The sequence below is a fragment of the Oncorhynchus mykiss genome, chromosome 16 (genome assembly GCF_013265735.2).
Source record: "Oncorhynchus mykiss isolate Arlee chromosome 16, USDA_OmykA_1.1, whole genome shotgun sequence".
Classification (NCBI taxonomy): Eukaryota; Metazoa; Chordata; class Actinopteri; order Salmoniformes; family Salmonidae; genus Oncorhynchus; species Oncorhynchus mykiss.
In genome coordinates this window covers 33,876,480-33,899,746 of record NC_048580.1, presented here as the reverse complement: position 1 = coordinate 33,899,746, position 23,267 = coordinate 33,876,480, and the positions used below count along the sequence as shown (strand labels likewise).

Below are 23,267 nucleotides of genomic sequence, written 5' to 3'. Positions count from 1 at the left end.
TTTGACTATATTAGACCACACAGCTACAAGGATACACTTTCATGCTAGGTTTAGGACTTCATATTGTAGCTTATTGAGACCCCAACTGATCAATAGAACAAACTTAAAATGACCCTCTAATTTGGTTTAGATACAAGCAGCATGAAACCTCTAACACAATAAATTCATTTGAATTGGGGAAAGTCTTGCTTACCATTTTGTCCATGTGTCTTCTTCCGTCACAGACTCCATTAAATGATGACCTCTTCCTAAATATTTGCTCAAATGATTAATTTTGTTTATTGTTACATAGAAAGACTGGCTCAACTTACCTACATACTAAATGTCATAAAATACCCTTTTCCAAAGTGAACAAACCAAGTGTATCATAACAACACCTGCCTGGCTCTTTCATCTCATCCTTCTTGCGGCGTTTTCCAGACATTGATCTACTACACGGGAAGGTGTGTGCCACGGTCTTCCCGCACAGCCCCATTCACGCATAAACTCGGACATTCAGCCCAGGTGCATACAGGTGCTTTACGTATAATGTTGCACGAACCCCCTAACAGAACACCGGAAAGCGATGAAAAAAGACAACCTGCCACAACAAAGTACTGTTTGATAATCAACTAAAGTGCAGGCACCTTAGTACTGAACCAACTTTAATTTCACTGCAGAACACTCCCTCTAAGAGAGAGCATAAATATGTATCAAAAGCATCCCCATTCATGAAATGTAAATCACAAGAAAAATGCATCAATATTGAAAAAAAGGAGGGGGAAAAAGGAAGAAAAGAGAGCAGGTACGTACTGTATCTCTGGGGCAACACGGCCACTCCGGCCAGCTCCATGCTGAAAGTCTTGCAGAGTACTGAGAGGTGTGGAGAGAAAGCGAGTGACAGAGAGAGAGAAAGAGGAGAGAAGGGCAGCTCCTGCCAGCAGACATGTGATGCGCACACTGAAGGGAGCGTCTGGCTCCGTGTGCACTCTGCTCTTCAGCCCAGCAGAGACGTGCAGCGTGAGAGTGAGAGTGAGAGTGAGAGAGAGGAGTCTATGCATATGTGTGGGGGGAACAGTATGCGTTCGTGAGAGAGTTTGAATTTTATTACTGGATGAATGGATGGAAAGAGAAGGGAGAGATGGAAAGAAGGGAGGAAGGTTGTGGACAGATGGAGAGAGAAAGTGAGAGCCAAACAGAGAAAGAAAGGGGGCAGTGAGAAAACAAGAGAAAATTAAATAAGGACTAGAAATGTGAATAAGGGATGAGAGAGAGAGAGAGACAGAGACATAGACAGAGGAGAGAGAAGAGAGAGAGAGACAGAGACATAGACAGAGGAGAGAGAAGAGAGAGAGAGACAGAGACATAGACAGAGGAGAGAGAAGAGAGAGAGACAGAGACATAGACAGAGGAGAGAGAAGAAAGAGAGAGAGAGAGAGAAGAGAGAGAGAGAGAGACATAGGAGAGAGAGAGAGAGAGAGCGCATGTGTTTGTTTGTGTGTTAGCAGGAAAAAGGGAGGGAGAGAGAAAATGCATGTTTGCATTAGAGCTGGTTTATTAGCTGAGCGTTGGCCCCATCACACTTTGGAGAGCTACGCTCACCTCTTCTTTATTGCTCATGCACTGATTCCAAATAAACTGGAGCGCTGAGGACGTGTGTGTGTGTGTGTGTGTGTGACAGAGCAGCTAAAGTAACAGGGCAGTGGGCCGGGCAGAGCCAACACACCTCACCTATCACAGCAAAACTCCCTGCTCCAAAAGCACTCCCACTTCTTAGACCTCCTTTCCAGATGGCCCTTGTACTCTCAGAGCTGGACTCAGAGCTTCTAAGACTGATGAACAACCTCTAACTGAACATGTTTGTTCATTCAACCATGCTCTACATTAGCTCAGCAGAGGCAGCTTTGAAAACAATAGATGTCTCCCCCCCCCCAGAGGGAAAACAGATCGATGGGTAGAGGAGGAACCCGAAGTCACAGAACCCATGTTATCTGCTGTTTCACTCAAATTGTTCCCCGAACAACACTTGTTTTAATCCCCTCCCAGCTCGGCACACCTCAATTACGCCCTTGTTGTCGCAGGCAAACCCCTTGCTTTCTCACATCTGTGTTCACACCTCCAGTTATCATCAGTCTGTTAGTCAAAACACAGGAAAACCCCTTGCTTTCTCACATCTGTGTTCACATCTCCAGTTATCATCAGTCTGTTAATTAAAACACAGGCAACCCCCTTGCTTTCTCACATCTGTGTGCACACCTCCAGTTATCATCAGTTTGTTAATCAAAACACAGGCTAAATCAAAACCAAGATTGCAGCGACTCTTGTTCAAATGACACACGGCAAGATATCCTTTTTTTATATTGAAGATGGAAAGGGCTACGCCTTAGCTGAGAGAAATCAAGAAAATCTATTTGGAATTGTTCTACTATGCTTATGCTCACTGCCACATTGTCTCCTGACGTATAACTACCTTGGAAAAACTCCAAAAAACAGCAGTTGGATGCTTGCGACCTGCCTGACATTAAAGCAGGTTTAGCTAGCACAGAAAGTGCTTACATGGACAATGGCAGCTAACCTCTAAATCTTGAACCTTGAAATCTGGGCTTTGCCAATCTACCAAAACACACACCCGGGATTTGCTAAAGCCACCCCACCCCTTGCCTGCCATGTGCCAATGTGTATTTAGAGCAAGAATACTTCAAGAAGGGCATCTCAAATCTCCATTGAACCACACTTCAAACACACCACTTGTTCCTCTGAGACTGCTGCACCCAAAGCCATCCACTTAAAGGGGATTTGACCTGTGTTGACTCACTTGGCTTGGCTTGGCTGTGATACTCAAATGTATGTGTGTGTCAATGCATGTTTGTGTGTGTGTGTGTGTGTGTGTGTGTGTGTGTGTTTGTGTGTGTGTGTGTGCATGTGCATGTGTGGCTGCGTGTAGTTTGAGTGTGCACGTGTGCTCGAGCATATAGTGTGTTTTTTCAGAGTGTTTTCAAAATGTGTGTGTGTGCACCCAAGCAAATGCGTCCCTGTTCTAAGTGGTTTCCAACAGCTTACATTAGTCGGCAATGACATGCTACAGTACCTAATGTGCAAACTTATGGTTAGCAGATTAGCAGGCTATCCAGTGCTGCATTGGAATGGAGGCCTGTTCTTTGGTATGGCCGGGACAGCCTCCATCACATTCTCAGCAGCGCCTCATTATCTGTCCAAGGAAAATAGCACTGATACCACTTTGGCTCAGGCTACCAGCGTGCTCTTACCAGAAACATCATCATTTGCAAACTGCCACATGTGAAGGTAATGCATAATATAGCAGGCAACGGCAAATACCCCTGGATGTGTGTACAATGGACGAGAGCAGAAGCCATTTGGATGTGGAGGATACAGAACGGAAAGCATGGAATATTGGATAAGAACTGGATAAAAAAAATAAGAGATGGAGTCAGTAGACACACAACATCAAAGGAGGTAATTCATTCTCTCTCTCTCTCTCTCTCTCTGAGAAATGGCCCGTTATTATGCCTTGCCTAGAAAGTGTGTGTGTGTGTAAATTTAGAGTTCACATATTAAAGCAACCATTTCACATGTGAGGAGGATAACATGTTGTTTTCGTTTCACGTGTGAAAATGTCCCTTTCACATGTGGAATTGCAAGTTCACATGTGAAAAACCCATTTGCAGTTTCACATCGAAGAAAACTCCACATGTGGATATCTTACTTTGCTGTGAGGCAGCAGAGAGAACAGTCTGACTTGGGTGGCCGGAGTCTTTGACAATTGTTTGTTGGACTCGTACATTTGGAAACTTTACAGTTCTATTGATCAAACAACCATGAAAAGGTAGGCTCTCTCTCCCTCAGTTATGCACATCAACAAGATCAACAACTAATGCTAGTTAGAGCAGGATGAGATAAAATCTAATGAAGGAACATTAGATAAACCGTCTCAAACTTTTTCAACTAGTTGCCCGTGAAAATTGCTCTGATAAAGAATGGCGAATTATAGCCTCCTCGTCCTTCTGCAGCTTCCCTGCCAATGCATGCTTGTCCCAACAAAGCACCCAAGCTAACTGGCTAAAGTTGGCTAGCTTGCTACTTCCAGACACAAACGAGAGAACACCTCACTCTGACCATTTTACTCGCCGTAGCAGAGCTGGTTAGGCCGATTACATGTTATCTAGAGAGTTCATGACTAACCATTACTTTATGGCCTACGTTTACTGACACCGGTCATATTCAGCTGGTGTTGCGCATTTGTAAATTCAGCAGTTCTGCGCTCTGACACACAGATGAGAGTGCTCTGAAATCAGAGTAGATAGACAGGGGGAAACTTGCAATCGCAAGAGATATGCTAACTGGAGAACAGTCGTTCAAGTTCATGCTAGCTACCCAAAATGACACCTGCATCCCTAGCTGTGTGTAGCCACCAAAAAAACGATATGAGGGGAAAAAGTCAGTCACTCCTCCAATGGCTTGACATGACATCCTCCTAGCAGCTAGCTACAGTGCATTTGGAAAGTATTCAGATACCTTGACATTTTTTTACTTTACAGCCTATTCTAAAATGTTTCCCTCATCAAGCTACACACAATACCCTATAATAACAAAGCAAATATTATTATTTTTTTGACATTTTTGCAGATGTATTAAAAATCTTTACATAAGTATTCAGATCCTTTACTCAGTACTTTGTTGAAGCACCTTTGGCAGCGAGTCTTCTTGGGTATGAAGCTACAAGCTTGGCACACCTGCATTTATGAGTTTCTCCCATTCTTCTCTGCAGATCCTCTCAAGCGCTGTCAGGTTGGATGGAAAGAGTCGCTGCACAGCTATTTTCAGGTCTCTCCAGAGATGTTTGATCGGGTTCAAGTCCGGGCTCTGGCTGGGCCACTTAAGGACATTTACAGACTTGTCCTGAAGCCACTCCTGCATTGGCTTGGCTGTGTGCTTAGGGTCGTTGTCCTGATGGAAGTTGAACCTTCGCCCCAGTTTGAGGTCCTGAGCATTCCGTTACAGGTTTTCATCGGGACCTTTCTGTACTTTGCTTTGTTCATCTTTCTATCGATCCTGACTAGTCTCCCCGTCCCTGCCACTGAAATCCCCACAGCATGATGCTGCCACCACCATGCTTCACTGTAGGGATGGTGCCAGGTTTCCTCCAGACATGATGCTTGGCATTCAGGCCAAAGAGTTCAATCTTGATTTCATCAGATCAGAGAATCTTGTTTCCCATGGTCTGAGAGTCCTTTAGGTGCCTTTTGGCAAACTCCAAGCGGGCTGTCATGTGCCTTTTACTGAAGAATGGCTACTGTCTTGCCACTCTATCCATAAAGGCCTGATTGGTGGTGCTGCAGAGATGGGGGAACCTTTCAGAAGGACAACCATCTCCACAGTGGAAGTCTGGAGCTCTGTCAGAGTGACCATCAGGTTCTTGGTCACCTCCCTGACCAAGGCCCTTCTTGCTCAGTTTGGTCGGGCGTCCAGCTCTAGGAAGAGTCTTGGTGGTTCCAAACTTCTTCCATTTAAGAATGATAGAGACCACTGTGTTCTTAGGGACCTTCAATGCTCCAGACATTTTTTGATACCCTTCCCCAGATCTGTGCTTCGACACAATCCTGTCTCAGAGCTCTACTAACAATTCCTTCAACCTCATGGCTTGGTTTTTGCTCTGACATGCACTGTCAACTGTGGGACCTTATACAGACAGGTGTGTGCCTTTCCAAATCATGTCAAATCAATTGATTTTACCACAGGTGGACTCCAATTAAGTTGTGGAAACATCTCAAGGATGATCAATGGAAACAGGATGCACTGGAGCTCAATTTCGAGTCTCATAGCAAAGGGTCTGAATACTTATGTAAAAAAGAAATGTTTTTTATACATTTGCAGAAATGTCTAAAAACCTGTTTTCACCTGGTCTTTATGGGTCATTGTGTGTAGATTGATGAGGATATTTTTTTCATTTAATCCATTTTATAATAAGGTTGTAACATAACAAAATGTAGAAAATTGGGTCTGAATACTTTCCTATAATGCACTGTATCTGGCTAACGTTAGGCTCTGTGTTTCTTACTCCGCTGGTCTGGTGAAGAAATGACGAGTCCTCACTGTCTGAGACAGAGTACAAATTCATCCGAGACAGAGACACTCAATATGTGGTCTCGAGACCGGACTCGACTACTACAACACTGCTATGAACTTTCTGTGCAAAAAAAGTAACGATAAACGCGATAAAAGTCACTATATTGCAAAACTCATAAGCTGACGCTCTTCTCGGTCGGCGCCATCTTCGAGAGAGAGAGAGAAGTTTATAGTCGATCCAATGGCGCGGGCCATTCTACTCTCAGTGAGGTTGAGCAGTGCCGTTTCTCTACCCGTAGACAATGGTTAGGTTACCTAATTACGAACAAAGTACTATTTTAGGCATACCATAAAATAGTGGTACGACTGAGTAACATTCTAAGATACCTATTAGAGAGGAGGTAATCTATTCAATAAATACCTATTATAGATGACCTATTCTCTCGGGTTTTCCATCTGTTTATATGAATAACATACAGGTGTCGTGGACTAAAAGAAGCCTAATCTAGCACGCTCCAGTTCATTACCAAACCTAAATTGAGAGCTGACATTAAACAATGCAAGACGGAAGACTAATGTCAACGATGTGCATACAGATCTTCTCACCTGGGAAGGCGCACACATAAGCAGAGATAATGGGGAAAAGACAGCCAGGCGCATTGCTAAGCCCAAAAGGCATGATCTAAGAGCCGTAAACACATTATAATGGGAGAAGGGGGAAACAGAAGCAGATCCTTCTTGTGCAAGGCGGGAACGAGGAGGCGTTTGGTCTGCAAATCCTGCATTTTCTGCTGGATTCGGGGATGCTGCATTTGCAAGTGAGCAGAGCCCACGGATTTGTCCATCGAGTTGCACCACAGGGTTTGCCTGCAGTGGCGAAATGTGTTTCCCGCCACAGCTTGGACAGGCCCCTTAAAGTCTTTTGTTCCTCCTTCCTGTCTCTCTCTGTGCGTGAGTTTGTGTGTGCGCGCGTGTGTGTGCGTGTTTTTGAATGGAGTCCGTGTTTAAATGACCATCCCTCCATCCATTTGGACACATAAATGTTAACAAGTTCTGTTTTGCCTTCAGGAGGTGCTATTCGTTCAGACATTGAGACAAGGCCATTTTGCTGTTCTGTCATTCTGTCCCGACCAGCAGATCACCCATGCAGTGGAGATAGAACTACTTGAAATGATTGATGCATGACACAACATGCTGTGTTGTGTCCCAGGTAGGGATATAACACAATCCTTTATGGGCTTCAGTGATAACATACAATAGATCACATCTGCTTAAGAAGATAAGGGGAGAAGGACACTCCCTGTTTTGTGTCTGTATCACCAAGATTAATCTGCTAACCCACAAGGATGGGAAGTCCTGTTACGACAGATAAGTATAGGCCTATTTGTGTTAAGTACAGTAGGATCTGTAAATTGATAGCCTTGCCTATGTCATTTGAGATCAAATGTTTTATATGAGGCAACAGTACAGAATGTCACCTATTTGAGGGTATTTTATACTGTTTCACCATAAAGACAAATAAGTATTTGGACAAAGTCACTTATAGTCCATTCAATTTAGACAAAAGTCGGCCATTTTCATATTCCTAGCATGCAATTACTACATCATGCTTGTGAGATCTGCATCTGCAGATCGTGTTGTGCTATTTTAGAGTCACTCAAATAAAAGGTGACGATCTGTACAGTCACCTCATATAAAACAAAATCTCAAATCCAAAATCCTGGAGTACAGAGCCAAATTAAACGTTTTAGCAAAACATGTTTTGACAAAGGGAGCTACATTTAATTACAATTATCATTTAAAGTGAATTAAAGTTCAAATTAAGAGTGTCACAAAAGTTCCAAAGAGAAACAGTTTATAAGATGTTTAGCAATGAATAGAAGAAATGAAATGAAAGAAAGAGATTGAAGGTATTGCTGATAGGTAGTGGAATATAATTCATCTTCCTGGTTACCTGGAGAATAGACAGTTCTCAGACTTAAGGTGTGTGTGTGTGTGTTCTTAAAAAAAGCTTATCACCACTTGAATAATAAATCAATCGTTTAACGATTTTCCTAATATAGCGTGTTTAGATGCAAGCTGACCAATCAAAGCAATAGCTAATGAAATCAAGAAGACTGCTCAGTCAATGTCCCTTTTCCAACAGAGACATCAAAGCTAACCTTGAAGAGATGTGAAGGCACGACCCCAGGGTGAAAGAACAAGGTGTATTATTTGATTACTGCAAATCATTCCACGCCGATGAAGACATTGAATTAAAACGTCAGCTTGAAAAATAGCGACAAGAAACAAAAATGAGCCTGCACAAAGAGAGAAACAAAACGATCCCTCAAGAATTACCGCCCTATATACAAAAATATCCCACAGATGAAAAGGGCTCCATGTGTGCGAGCCATACAGCCAAGGATAGTAGCCCAGGTGTGTCGTCTACAAAATGATTGATTATGCCCCTAGTTCGCAGGAGAGACAAGACCGAAGACAACCATTGAGCATAAAATTAGTCTAGAGGCTGAGCCTGTTTCAAATGCAATTGAGCAAAGCCCACTGACACCAAGTAAATCATTAATTCAAGCATTTTATCAGCGCAACATTAGCATTTTGTTGTGGCACACAGTATATCAGCCACATGGCATCAGAAAGCATGCTACATTTAAGTGATAATGCCCGAGAAGCCGGTGTTTGGAGGATATATTGGCATGGTGTTGTTAGGTCCGAGACCAAGTCATGTTTAAATAATGATTGACATATTTTCATTAAAAACATTATTTAGAAGAATTTATTAATACAAGATATCGTCCCAAAACAAATCTAGGGTGGCTACCCAAGCCGGATGGTCGTTTGTTCGCCAGAGGCGGGACCCAGTCGTTCATTCTTTTTGTTCTGTATCTATGGATACAGTCGTTCATTCTAAATGTTCCATTGCAATACTGGCTGTTAACGTTCTTATCCCTTGCTTGCTAGCTAGCCAACTACGTCTAACTTACAGTCACGTCAAAAAGTGCAGCCAGAATAACAGCAAAATAGCAGCATTTGCATTTGTTTAAGCTGTTTTCTTATGATATTTAGTTTGGATACATCCATAACAATGCGCGATTTCGCCTGGCATAGAAAATTTGCTCAGTCCTCAGGACACTGCGGTGCAGAACAGCTAGCCAACAGCACAGCTAACACAATCACTTCAAATGGAAGCTGGAAAGACCGCCAACTTTCTTTCAATTGACATTTATTTGTATATATCCATAAACATGATGCCAGCTGATTCATGATTTCGACTGGCTGAGTGAGATACGCTGCTTGCCTGTCTGTCTCGTCCTGAGAAAACTAAATGCTTTTTATAGTGGAGATCAAGTTTACAAAATGCTTGGCTGGGCTAATGAGACAGTGAATTGTGCAGTTTTAACATCAAAGATTTAGCCGGTGGAATTCCACCGGCTGGAATGCAGTTTTACCCAATCAGCATTCAGAATTAGACCCACCTGTTGAATAATGCAACATCTTTATTTGTAGGCCTTTCCACTTCCTTCAAAATACACTGCTCAAAAAAATAAAGGGAACACTTAAACAACACAATGTAACTCCAAGTCAATCACACTTCTGTGAAATCAAACTGTCCACTTAGGAAGCAACACTGCTTGACAATAAATTGCACATGCTGTTGGAATAGACAACAGTTGGAAATTATAGGCAATTAGCAAGACACCCCCAATAAAGGAGTGGTTCTGCAGGTGATAACCACAGACCACTTCTCAGTTCCTATGCTTCCTGGCTGATGTTTTGGTCACTTTTGAATGCTGGCGGTGCTTTCACTTTAGTGGTAGCATGAGACAGAGTCTACAACCCACACAAGTGGCTCAGGTAGTGCAGCTCATCCAGGATGGCACATCAATGCGAGCTGTGGCAAGAAGGTTTGTTGCGTCTGTCAGCGTAGTGTCCAGAGCATGGAGGCGCTACCAGGAGACAGGCCAGTACATCAGGAGACGTGGAGGAGGCCGTAGGAGGGCAACAACCCAGCAGCAGGACCGCTACCTCCGCCTTTGTGCAAGGAGGAGCAGGAGGAGCACTGCCATAGCCCTGCAAAATGACCTCCAGCAGGCCACTAATGTGCATGTGTCTGCTCAAACGGTCAGAAACAGACTCCATGAGGGTGGTATGAGGGCCCGACATCCACAGGTGGGGGTCATGCTTACAGCCCAACACCGTGCAGGACGTTTGTCATTTGCCAGAGAACACCAAGATTGGCAAATTCGCCACTGGCACCCTGTGCTCTTCACAGATAAAAGCAGGTTCACACTGAGCACGTGACAGACGTGACAGTCTGGAGACGCCGTGGAGAACGTTCTGCTGCCTGCAACATCCTCCAGCATGACCGGTTTGGCGGTGGGTCAGTCATGGTGTGGGGTGGCATTTCTTTGGGGAGCCGCTCAGCCCTCCATGTGCTCGCCAGAGGTAGCCTGACTGCCATTAGGTACCGAGATGAGATCCTCAGACCCCTTGTGAGACCATATGCTGGTGCGGTTGGCCCTGGGTTCCTCCCAATGCAAGACAATGCTAGATCTCATGTGGCTGGAGTGTGTCAGCAGTTCCTGAAAGAGGAAGGCATTGATGCTATGGACTGGCCCGCCCATTCCCCAGACCTGAATCCAATTGAGCACATCTGGGACATCATGTCTCGCTCCATCCACCAACGCCACGTTGCACTACAGACTGTCCAGGAGTTGGCGGATGCTTTAGTTCAAGTCTGGGAGGAGATCCCTCAGGAGACCATCCGCCACCTCATCAGGAGCATGCTCAGGTGTTGTAGGGAGGTCATACAGGCACGTGGAGGCCACACACACTACTGAGCCTCATTTTGACTTGTTTTAAGGATATTACATCAAAGTTGGATCAGCCTGTAGTGTGGTTTTCCACTTTAATTTTGAGTGTGACTCCAAATCCAGATCCAGATGGGTTGATACATTTAATTTCCATTGATAATTGTGTGATTTTGTTGTCAGCACATTCAACTATGTAAAGAAAAAAATATTTAATAAGAATATTTCATTCATTCAGATCTAGGATGTGTTATTTTAGTGTTCCCTTGATTTTTTTGAGCAGTGTATAACGTCACCCTGCCGCCCGTTCATCATCACATAACACCACGTCTACCTCTGTCTCTATCCATCCATCATTTCTCCATGTTCATCATCCATCCAGGTATCAATTGCAGATCTCTTTCTTCACTCTGCTCCTCCCATCACATATCAATCCACAATAATTGATTGCTTATCAGATCGGAAAAGGAACAATTAGGTTATTTCGACGCAATTCGGTTTTCCGACGCAGTATTTTCCCTAACCACTGTTTAACTCTGTTTGAGCCACACATGCACGCACCGAAGCTCGCACACACACACACACAATCCTATGAATGCACACAGACATTCAAACCGAGAGAAAAGCAGAAACACAGACAGACAGAGAATACCTCACACAAAACAGAGCCTCTAATTATGAATTTTGATCTGCCTAAACACAACACATATCAAACAGCAACTCAATCACCGTATCAACATCAGGTCTCTCTCAAAGAATGACAGAGGAATGGATATACCTATTGATGAATTATCATTTTATATGACAGACACACTTTCTCTCCCTCAATGAATTAATGTCTGCTGGTTTAAGACTAGCCCGGAATAGCCATGGGAGGAACGCAGAGTCAACAATGAATTAATTGTCACGTCTCAGGTTTGATACAGAAGATCTTTCTTAGGTGCAAAGGTGGCTCCCAGGAGATAAAAGGAATTATACTGACCTCTGCTGGCAGTTAGAGACTCTGCCTGAAAAGGTTTTAGTGTGTGTGTGTGTGTGTGTGTGTGTGTGTGTGTGTGTGTGTGTGTGTGTGTGTGTGTGTGTGTGTGTGTGTAGACCCATTGACAATTCACTGTGCTGAGTAAATAACACTAGACTTTAAGAGTTCTCAAAGCACCACATTTGAACTACCTAGCCAATTGGATAGGAATACTGACAGACACAAGCCATTAACAGACAGGCCTTAATCGTCTCTCACCCTATTCTCTATATAGTGGACTACGTTTAACCAAAGCCCTATAGGCATGGGTCTACACTAGTGCACTAAATAGGGAATAAGCTGCCATTTGGGACGCAATCCCTGCCTTGTTGCTGTGCCAGTGAGTGACTGTGATTAACAGCTGGTTAGAGTTTGGGAGCTGAACCTGATGTGAATGGGTTGTCAAACAGACATAACAGATGTACACGTAAACACATAATCCTGTGAGTCAGCCAGTCCCTGTGGGTTCTATACTGGTGTTACGTATGAGACAGGGTGATACAAATGGTGAGAGAGACGTTGGGTTTATTATCAAAACTTTAGCCACACATCAGTTAATACTAAAACACAGTCCAAGACATTATTTAGAGGAGTCACACAGGCATCATCGATCTAAGCCGTGGTCTGAGCCAATCAAATCTCTACCTCCAGCAGAACACCAATTTGCCTCTCAGCCCCTACTTGTAATTACCCATAATCCTCCTCTCTGTGGGCTTCAGAGCATGTGTGCCGAGTTAAACCAACACACGCAAAGAATCCAAGGCCAGCCAACGCCACAGCTGTTAGCATGGCTAGCTGAACACCCCTGAACCAGGGCCGCGTAGAAGAGGTGCTAGAATGTAACCACAGAGAAGAGAGTGTCTTCTAGCCCTCGGGTTATTCTACAGACACATGCCCTGTTATTAACAGAATCAGCTTAGGGCTTATGGCCTTCATTCACTGGTGAGTATTGAAAAAGACCCTCACAACAAGCAACATTCAGGACAGAGATGGTCCAAATATGGTCCCCGGTTGCACGATGCTTCAAAGATGTGATTCAGGCGAGTGAAGCCTGAATGCACAAAGGAGCTGGAGTTAGAGCAATTATTTTGCACTAGCAGAGGGTTTCAGAAGTCCTATATCCCTCAATGGGAGGCTGTTAATTAGCATGAACATCCCCAGAGCCTCCTCTGAGGTGGAGGAGGGCATCTGGTAGAGAATATTAGTGCGATGACACCTCCCTTGTAGAAATTACATGACCTTTGTCATAAAGTGGAATACCCTGGGTTTATGCAAAATATACTTTTACCTGGCTAGCCTAGCTGAAATGCGTGCAGGTGTGGAACCAAAATGGTTTGTGGGTATTGGTTCTGTGCATGAAGTGCATGAGGGCTTCCAATGTTCTTTCAATGAGAAGTACAATCTAATCACATAACATTTATGTATTTTTGGTGATTCGTTGAAACAAGCACCACTATCCTGTGTCCGCTGATAACTGCGAAGTTATCAGTTACCGGCGCCGACAGAGATGGCCGCCTCGCTTCGCGTTCCTAGGAAACTATGCAGTTTTTTGTTTTTTTACGTGTTATTTCTTACATTAGTACCCCAGGTCATCTTAGGTTTCATTACATACAGTCGAGAAGAACTACTGAATATAAGATCAGCGTCAACTCACCATCAGTACGACCAAGAATATGTTTTTCGCGACGCGGATCCTGTGTTCTGCATTACAAACAGGACAACGGAGCGGATCCCATGCAGCGACCCAAAAAAACCACTCCGAAAAAGAGGGAAACGAGGCGGTCTTCTGGTCAGACTCCGGAGACGGGCACACCGTGCACCACTCCCTAGCATTCTTCTTGCCAATGTCCAGTCTCTTGACAACAAGGTTGATGAAATCCGAGCAAGGGTAGCATTCCTGAGGGACATCAGAGACTGTAACGTTCTTTGCTTCACGGAAACGTGGCTCACTGGAGAGACGCTATCCGAGGCGGTGCAGCCAACGGGTTTCTCCACGCATCGCGCAGACAGAAACTAACATCTTTCTGGTAAGAAGAGGGGCGGGGGCGTATGCCTTATGGCTAACGTGACATGGTGTGATGAAAGAAACATACAGGAACTCAAATCCTTCTGTTCACCAGATTTAGAATTCCTCACAATCAAATGTAGACCACATTATCTACCAAGAGAATTCTCTTCGATTATAATCACAGCCGTATATATCCCCCCCAAGCAGACACATCGATGGCTCTGAATGAACTTTATCTGACTCTTTGCAAACTGGAAACCATTTATCCGGAGGCTGCATTCATTGTAGCTGGGGATTTTAACAAAGCTAATCTGAAAACAAGACTCCCTAAATTTTATCAGCATATCGATTGCGCAACCAGGGGTGGAAAGACCTTGGATCATTGTTACTCTAACTTCCGCAACGCATACTGTATAAGGCCCTGCCCCGCCCCCCTTTCGGAAAAGCTGACCACGACTCCATTTTGTTGATCCCTGCCTACAGACAGAAACTAAAACAAGAGGCTCCCACGCTGAGGTCTGTCCAACGCTGGTCCGACCAAGCTGACTCCACACTCCAAGACTGCTTCCATCAAGTGGACTGGGACATGTTTTGTATTGCGTCAGACAACAACATTGACGAATACGCTGATTCGGTGTGCGAGTTCATTAGAACGTGCGTTGAAGATGTCGTTCCCATAGCAACGATTAAAACATTCCCTAACCAGAAACCGTGGATTGATGGCAGCATTCGCGTGAAACTGAAAGCGCGAACCACTGCTTTTAATCAGGGCAAGGTGTCTGGTAACATGACCGAATACAAACAGTGCAGCTATTCCCTCCGCAAGGCTATCAAACAAGCTAAGCGTCAGTACAGAGACAAAGTAGAATCTCAATTCAACGGCTCAGACACAAGAGGCATGTGGCAGGGTCTACAGTCAATCACGGACTACAGGAAGAAATCCAGCCCAGTCACGGACCAGGATGTCCTGCTCCCAGGCAGACTAAATAACTTTTTTGCCCGCTTTGAGGACAATACAGTGCCACTGACACGGCCTGCAACGAAAACATGCGGTCTCTCCTTCACTGCTGCCGAGGTGAGTAAGACATTTAAACGTGTTAACCCTCGCAAGGCTGCAGGCCCAGACGGCATCCCCAGCCGCGCCCTCAGAGCATGCGCAGACCAGCTGGCCGGTGTGTTTACGGACATATTCAATCAATCCCTATACCAGTCTGCTGTTCCCACATGCTTCAAGAGGGCCACCATTGTTCCTGTTCCCAAGAAAGCTAAGGTAACTGAGCTAAACGACTACCGCCCCGTAGCACTCACTTCCGTCATCATGAAGTGCTTTGAGAGACTAGTCAAGGACCATATCACCTCCACCCTACCTGACACCCTAGACCCACTCCAATTTGCTTACTGCCCAAATAGGTCCACAGACGATGCAATCTCAACCACACTGCACACTGCCCTAACCCATCTGGACAAGAGGAATATCTATGTGAGAATGCTGTTCATCGACTACAGCTCTACATTCGGTACCCTCCAAGCTCGTCATCAAGCTCGAGACCCTGGGTCTTGACCCCGCCCTGTGCAACTGGGTACTGGACTTCCTGACGGGCCGCCCCCAGGTGGTGAGGGTAGGCAACAACATCTCCTCCCCGCTGATCCTCAACACTGGGGCCCCACAAAGGTGCGTTCTGAGCCCTCTCCTGTACTCCCTGTTCACCCACGACTGCGTGGCCACGCACGCCTCCAACTCAATCATCAAGACACAACAGTGGTAGGCTTGATTACCAACAACGACGAGACGGCCTACAGGGAGGAGGTGAGGGCCCTCGGAGTGTGGTGTCAGGAAAATAACCTCACACTCAACGTCAACAAAACTAAGGAGATGATTGTGGACTTCAGGAAACAGCAGAGGGAACACCCCCCTATCCACATCGATGGAACAGTAGTGGAGAGGGTAGCAAGTTTTAAGTTCCTCGGCATACACATCACAGACAAACTGAATTGATCCACTCACACAGACAGCATTGTGAAGAAGGCGCAGCAGCGCCTCTTCAACCTCAGGAGGCTGAAGAAATTCGGCTTGTCACCAAAAGCACTCACAAACTTCTACAGATGCACAATCGAGAGCATCCTGTCGGGCTGTATCACCGCCTGGTACGGCAACTGCTCCGCCCTCAACCGTAAGGCTCTCCAGAGGGTAGTGAGGTCTGCACAACGCATCACCGGGGGCAAACTACCTGCCCTCCAGGACACCTACACCACCCGATGTCACAGGAAGGCCATAAAGATCATCAAGGACATCAACCACCCGAGCCACTGCCTGTTCACCCCGCTATCATCCAGAAGGCGAGGTCAGTACAGGTGCATCAAAGCTGGGACCGAGAGACTGAAAAACAGCTTCTATCTCAAGGCCATCAGACTGTTAAACAGCCACCACTAACATTGAGTGGCTGCTGCCAACACACTGACTCAACTCCAGCCACTTTAATAATGGGAATTGATGGGAAATGATGTAAATATATCACTAGCCACTTTAAACAATGCTACCTTATATAATGTTACTTACCCTACATTATTCATCTCATATGCATACGTATATACTGTACTCTATATCATCGACTGTATTCTTATGTAATACATGTATCACTAGCCACTTTAACTATGCCACTTTGTTTACATACTCATCTCATATGTATATACTGTACTCGATACCATCTACTGTATCTTGCCTCTGCTGCTCTGTACCATCACTCATTCATATATCCTTATGTACATATTATTTATCCCTTTACACTGTGTACAAGACAGTAATTTTGGAATTGTTAGTTAGATTACTTGTTATTACTGCATTGTCGGAACTAGAAGCACAAGCATTTCGCTACACTCGCATTAACATCTGCTAACCATGTGTATGTGACACAAAAATTTGATTTGATTTTGATTTTGATTTAAATAACCTAAAAGTAGGCTACACATTGCTATGTTAAAACATCACTTTATTATTCCGCATAACCTAGGAACACACCAGCTGAAATTGGAGTACAAAAACAGAACATAGCGTTATCTAATTCTGAAAAGCTTTGTCTTGTTATGGGCCCTGGTAGGGTACCTTTTCTATTGTCTGACGAAAGCAAGGAGAAAGGTGGATTGTTCACCAAAGCATCTGCCGTCTGGCTGAGTGACGTCCGTGTCCTTTTCAGAATGCAGATAAATACAAAACCAACGCTCCTCGCTAACTCAGCTGCGCTGCTTCGGAACAATGTATCGAGCTGAATTCGGTGCATATGCTCACTTCAAATCCTCCCGTGACCTTTGCAATGAGTTCGCTCACTCTACAGTGAGCATTGCAACTCCCAGGGCATACAGCTGTCACGATGCAGCGGAGACTTATGAATTGACTTTAGGACAAACCTGAGATTTCGATCTAAACCGTGGTCTGAGCCAATCTTTTTGACTGTAAAGCTAGAGGAAAAATGTATTGACTGTAAAACTAGATAAAAAAGTAATTGACTGTAAACTAGGCTTTAGAGCAAAATATCCCAATCATCTCTATTCACACTAGGAATGTGGACAAATAAGGAGAGTATTATTTCTACTCCTGCTTGAAAGAATGTCCTTCGGGGATTACGATAAAGCACAACTCTATTTCAGTCATTGTTTCTTACACAACTGCTGTTGACAAATTAATACAGAGAAATGAGTCACTTCTGGAAAGAAATAGTTGAACATACATGAATATAGGGGAAACACTGCTTGTTGTAACAGCGGCGGGGCGCAGCTGCTAATTGTGGCCGTTTCCAGTGTGTTTTCAACTTAAATTACTAAAAACAGATATTGTATGTGGAACAGATAATGGAGCTATATATTTTTAATAAGATCCAATTTGAGAACTAACAACCACCAGAATAAAACTAGAAAGTCAGGTAGAATCAAACCTTAAAAAAAATGTCATGGTATGTTTTTTTTTTTTGTTCGAGTCACTCAGATAGCATAAGAACACAACATACCCTAAGCCATTGCAAAATGTGTAAAATTGCAGAAAACTAGCTTTAAAACCAAAAATGTCTCACTGCCCCTCGGCAAAATTTGGAGAATTGCAGGAAATTAGCATTAAAGTAATTCCCCAGTGAAAATGGCATATCTCATATTCTGTTAACTCATACCCAAATCATGTTGTTGACTTGTCCTATATTTGTGGCCAAAGCATAAATTGGAGAGAGAAAAAAACCTTCAAAAACCACACCTCAAACTTTCAAGAACGCTTGTTATTTCCTCAAAGAGTATGATGTAATACTCCTCAAGAGGATGAGCTGGTCAATCAGCAGTCTAAAGGAGGATGAGCTGGCCAATCAGCGGTCTAAAGGAGGATGAGCTGGCCAATCAGCAGTCTAAAGGAGGATGAGCTGGCCAATCAGCGGTCTAAAGAGGATGAGCTGGTCAATCAGCGGTCTAAAGGAGGTTGAGCTGGCCAATCAGCAGTCTATTCGCATTCAAATTTTTTATATGACCTGTACAGTATATGCTCACACCATTCTGTTGTTGGGGTGCGCCAACACCATTCCAACACAAAAAAGCTGCTTTTCCACTTTTTGGAAGGAAAAATATTTTCACTCATTGTCATTATAGGTCATATTTCATAGAAATCTGGAAACACAGAGCAGTTCATTAAAAAATGTAAAAAATAAAAATCTCTACACTAATTTTGCCACAGCTGCTGAAAAAAAATAGGAGAAACACTGATCTAGCCTATAATTATCCAGCTGGCAATTTCTGTTAAATTCACCAACTGAACAATAACACATCATTCATTCATGGTGAATCAAATTCCTGAACTAAGCCTGAATTGAATTGAGATGGTATTGAATAGACCCTGTTACAGCAGCTATACCACGTTGTATAAACTGTGCCTAGACTACAGGTAAATTACATAACTAAAGAAAGAGTCATTTAACAGTCAGACTACAAGATGCTTGGCACATAGCTTGGGAATGTGTGGGCTCATGTGTGGGCTTTAAGATGTCTTTCGCTCTCTTTCTCTGCCTCGCTTTGTCTCAGGCAGGCATACTGGAACAAAGCAGGCTCAGTAGTATGGGGTCTGACTCTCTGTTATGTCTGTCTGAAATACTCCTTATCCCAGGCGTGGAGATGTGGAGATGATCATCCCCAAAACAGCAAAAAAAAACGTACACACAATCAATTGCATGTGCACAGCACTCACACACAGACTCTCTCTCTCTCTCTCTCCCACACACTCTCTCACACTTGTTATAGAAGTATAAATAAATAAACCAACCAAAATCCAAAGCCACGGACCTCAGAAACGCTCACACGTACAGTAGCCAACCTGTCGTGGGCACTGGGCAGCTTTATGAAGGAAACAGGAAATGGTTTGACTTACCCACGTTGAGGACATTGGCGGACAGGAAGTGGCAGCAGGGGAGGCTGGCCGTGCTCACGTAGGAGTCGTTGTCCGTCATCATGGTAACTCTGGACCTCAGGGAGGGGTTGGGAGAGTCCGTCGCCATGGCGACTCACGCTTCAGCTTCCAGGACCAGGATACAGGAAACTTGAGATGTGTGTGTATTACTTCAGGAAAGTGTGCTCTCAAATCGGGAGATATGGCTTAGGTTGTTAGTTTCAATAGACTGATCAAGGGTAAAAGGGACAGCTGTCTGTTTAGTCTAAGCTTGCTTCGAAACATCAACACAACTAGGAGGCCTAAAACTGTGTCAACAATGTTTCCAGAACGTTTCCAAAAGTATGCAGAGCGGAGGGAGATATGCCACCTCGTTGCCTGGAGCACAGAACACAGGTCCCAGTTCAAAGGTCAAGGATCAAACAGAAGGGAGGGTCACCACAGTAGTCAGTCCCGAATTTCACTTTCCATTGAGATGGAGGAGACAGGAGAGCAGTGATGAGCAGTGATGACATCCATCTGATTACAGCACTGTTTCAGCCTTGGATACTAAGTGTCTCTGGGCTGCGTGGCAAACCAAACGTGAAGAGGCTTAGGAGCCAGGGGATGAGACAGGAGACACAGAGAACAAGTAGCACCTGTTGACCAGAGACAGACGGGAGATGTTAGTAAGAGCTCTTGAGACGAAACAACCAAACACAAAATAACAGATTGCATGATTAGGCAAGTATCAAATGAGTCACATGAAATGAATACGTAGACCACACCATAGATAGCAAACTGCTATACCTTTGTTGAGCTTGGTCCCTGACAAATGAAAAAACTACGTAGATGACATTAATATACTTTGCCATTTCGTTTCCTTGGTGTGGGTGCACATGGAGCAAAAAATGAAATATAAATGGGAATCGGGAAGGGATAAAGCGTTATGATAGCTACATAGAATATCCCACTCATGGAGATTGTGAATACCAGTTTCCACTGTTTCTGTCTGCTTACAGGCCACTGAGCTCCTTTTGGGGAAAAAAACCCTCAAATGTGCTTTTAAACTCAAATCATATGCCATGCCACAAACCTAATTTAGCGTTGTTGCAAACGCTTTCAAGTTTCATTCAGGACACATCATGTGAGCAGATTTGGCCAGACAGAAGACCTAGACAAGGAAGAAAATTCAGTTAGATCTAAGTGCAAGATACTTCTATTTCCAAGATGGCGTAGCATTACAGACGTTGTTTGTCGTTCTCCCGCGTCTTTTTTTGTATATATTTCAAATCTCTTTTTCCATTTTTTAAATTAAATATACCTTCCGGCAACCCGCCTCACCCAATGTGATACGGATCTGCAATTTTTAGACTTTATAGCTAGAACTTCCATCAGAAGCTAGCCATCAGAAGCTAACCAGCTAATTAGGTACTAGATATTTAGTCATTGTTAGCCACTGCTAGCGGCCTTTACCTTTAGCACAGATACCAGCCGCTTTTATCCTGGATAATACTTGCCAGCCTGCCAGTCTGCACAGTGCGTTATCAACCCTGCCCTAGCATCGAATAGTCCACGCGATATGCAACTTTTCAGGGAAGTCAGGAACCAATACACACAGTCAGTCAGGAAAGCAAAGGCTATCTTTTTCAAACAGAAATTTGCATCCTGTAGCTTTAACTCCAAAAAGTTTTGGGACACTGTAAAGTCCATGGAGAATAAGAGCACCTCCTCCCAGCTGCCCATTGTACTGAGGCTAGGAAACACAGTCACCACCGATAAAGCCACGATAGTCAAGAATTTCACTAAGCATCTCTCTACAGCTGGTCATGCTTTCCTCCCTGCTACCCCAACTCTGGCCAACAGCTCCACATCCCCCGCAGCTGCTTGCCCAAGCCTCTCCAGCTTCTCCTTCACCCAAATCCAGATAGATGTTCTGAAATAGCTGCAAAACCTGAACCCGCACAAATCAGCTGGGCTAGAAAATCTGGACCCTCTCTTTCTAAAATTAAATCTGCCGTCATTGTTGCAACCCCTATTACCAGTCTGTTCAACCTCTCATTCGTATCGTCCGAGATTCCTAAAGATTGGAAAGATGCCGCGGTCATCCCCCTCTTCAAAGGGGGTGACACTCTAGACCCAAACTGTTACAGACCTATATCCACCCTGCCCTGCCTTTCTAAAGTCTTCGAAAGCCAAGTTAACAAAACAGATCACTGCCCATTATGAATCCCACCGTACCTTCTCTGCTGTGAAATCCGGTTTCCGAGCTGGTCACGGGTGCACCTCAGCCACGCTCAAGGTACTAAACTATATCATAACAGCCATCGATAAAAGAAAGTACTGTGCAGTCGTCTTCATCGACCTGGCCAAGGCTTTCGACTCCGTCAATCACCGTATTCTTGTCGGCTTTGGTTTCTCAAATGACTGCCTCGCCTGGTTCACCAACTACTTATCAAATAGAATTCAGTGTGTCAAATCAGAGGGCCTGTTGTCCGGACATCTGGCAGTCTATGGGGGTACCACAGTGTTCAATTCTAGGGCCGACTCTTCTCTGTATATATCAACGATGTCGCTCTTGCTGCGGGTGATTCCCTGACCCACCTCTACGCAGATGACACCTTTCTGTATACATCTGTCCCTTCTTTGGACACTGTGTTAACAAACCTCCAAACAAGCTTCAATGCCATACAACACTCCTCCGTGGCCTCCAACTGCTCTTAAAACGCTAGTAAAACTAAATGCATGCTTTTCAACCGATCACTGCCCGCACCCGCATGCCCGACTAGCATCACTACTGAGGACGGTTCTGACTTAGAATATGTGGACAACTACAAATACCTAGGTGTCTTGCTAGACTGTAAACTCACCTTCCAGACTCATAGTAAACATCTCCAATCCAAAATTAAATCTAGAATCGGCTTCCTATTTCGCAAACAAAGCCTCCTTCACTCACGCTACCAAACATACCCTATCCTACCGATCCTCGACTTCGACGATGTCATTTACAAAATAGCCTTCAACAATCTACTCAGCAAACTGCATGCAGTCTATCACAGTGCCATCCATTTTGTCACCAAAGCCTATATACCACCTATAGACCTGTATGCTCTCGTCGGCTACATAAACATGCCCGTCTGAAGTTTGCCTATGAACATCTGAATGATTCAGAGGACAACTGGGTGAAAGTGTTGTGGTCAGATGAGACCAAAATGGAGCTCTTTGGCATCAACTCAACTCGCCGTGTTTGGAGGAGGAGGAATGTTGCCTATGACCCCAAGAAACCATCCCCACCGTCAAACATGGAGGTGGAAACATTATGCTTTGGGGGTGTTTTTCTGCTAAGGGGACAGGACAACTTCACCGCATCAAAGGGACGATGGACGAGGCCATGTTCCGTCAAATCTTGGGTGAGAACCTTCTTCCCTCAGCCAGGTCATTGAAAATTGGTCGTTGATGGGTATTCCAGCATGACAATGACCCAAAACACACAGCCAAGGCAACAAAGGAGTGGCTCAAGAAGAAGCACATTAAGGTCCTGGAGTGGCCTAGCCAGTCTCCAGACCTTAATCCCATAGAAAATCTGTGGAGGGAGCTGAAGGTTCAAGTTGCCAAACGTCAGCCTCAAAACCTTAATGACTTGGAGAAGATCTGCAAAGAAGAGTGGGACAAAATCCCTCCTGAGATGTGTGCAAACCTGTTGGCCAACTACAAGAACCGTCTGACCTCTGATTGCCACCAAGTACTAAGTCATGTTTTGCAGAGGGGTCAAATACTTATTTCCCTCATTAAAATGCAAATCAATTTATAACATTTTTGACATGCGTTTTTCTGGATTTTTTTTGTTATTCTGTCTCTCACTGTTCAAATAAACCTACCATTAAAATTATAGACTGATAATTTCCTTGTCAGTGGGAAAACACAATCAGCAGGGGATCAAATACTTTTTTTCCCTCACTGTAAGTCTTTTCTAGGTAAAGC

The 23,267-nt window shown here is 44.3% G+C and overlaps 1 protein-coding gene across 7 annotated transcripts in view; it reads right to left on the bottom strand.

Annotated features, from left to right (window-relative positions):
- The window catches only part of plch2a (phospholipase C, eta 2a), a 184,269-nt gene that overhangs the window by 151,200 nt on the left and 9,802 nt on the right, over positions 1 to 23,267 (bottom strand). For 3 of the 7 annotated variants that reach the window (XM_036946740.1, XM_036946741.1, XM_036946738.1), the window contains exons 3-4: positions 20,383 to 20,460; positions 19,290 to 19,945 (exon numbers count right to left, since the gene is read on the bottom strand). In XM_036946740.1, coding sequence (XP_036802635.1) covers positions 19,290 to 19,416 — 127 coding nt within the window. In that variant the 5' untranslated portion in view covers positions 19,417 to 19,945; positions 20,383 to 20,460. Of the gene's footprint in view, positions 1 to 792; positions 1,195 to 19,289; positions 19,946 to 20,382; positions 20,461 to 23,267 lie in introns of those variants that run through there. The other 4 variants (XM_036946739.1, XM_021565647.2, XM_021565645.2 and 1 more) reach the window with 2 other exon arrangements.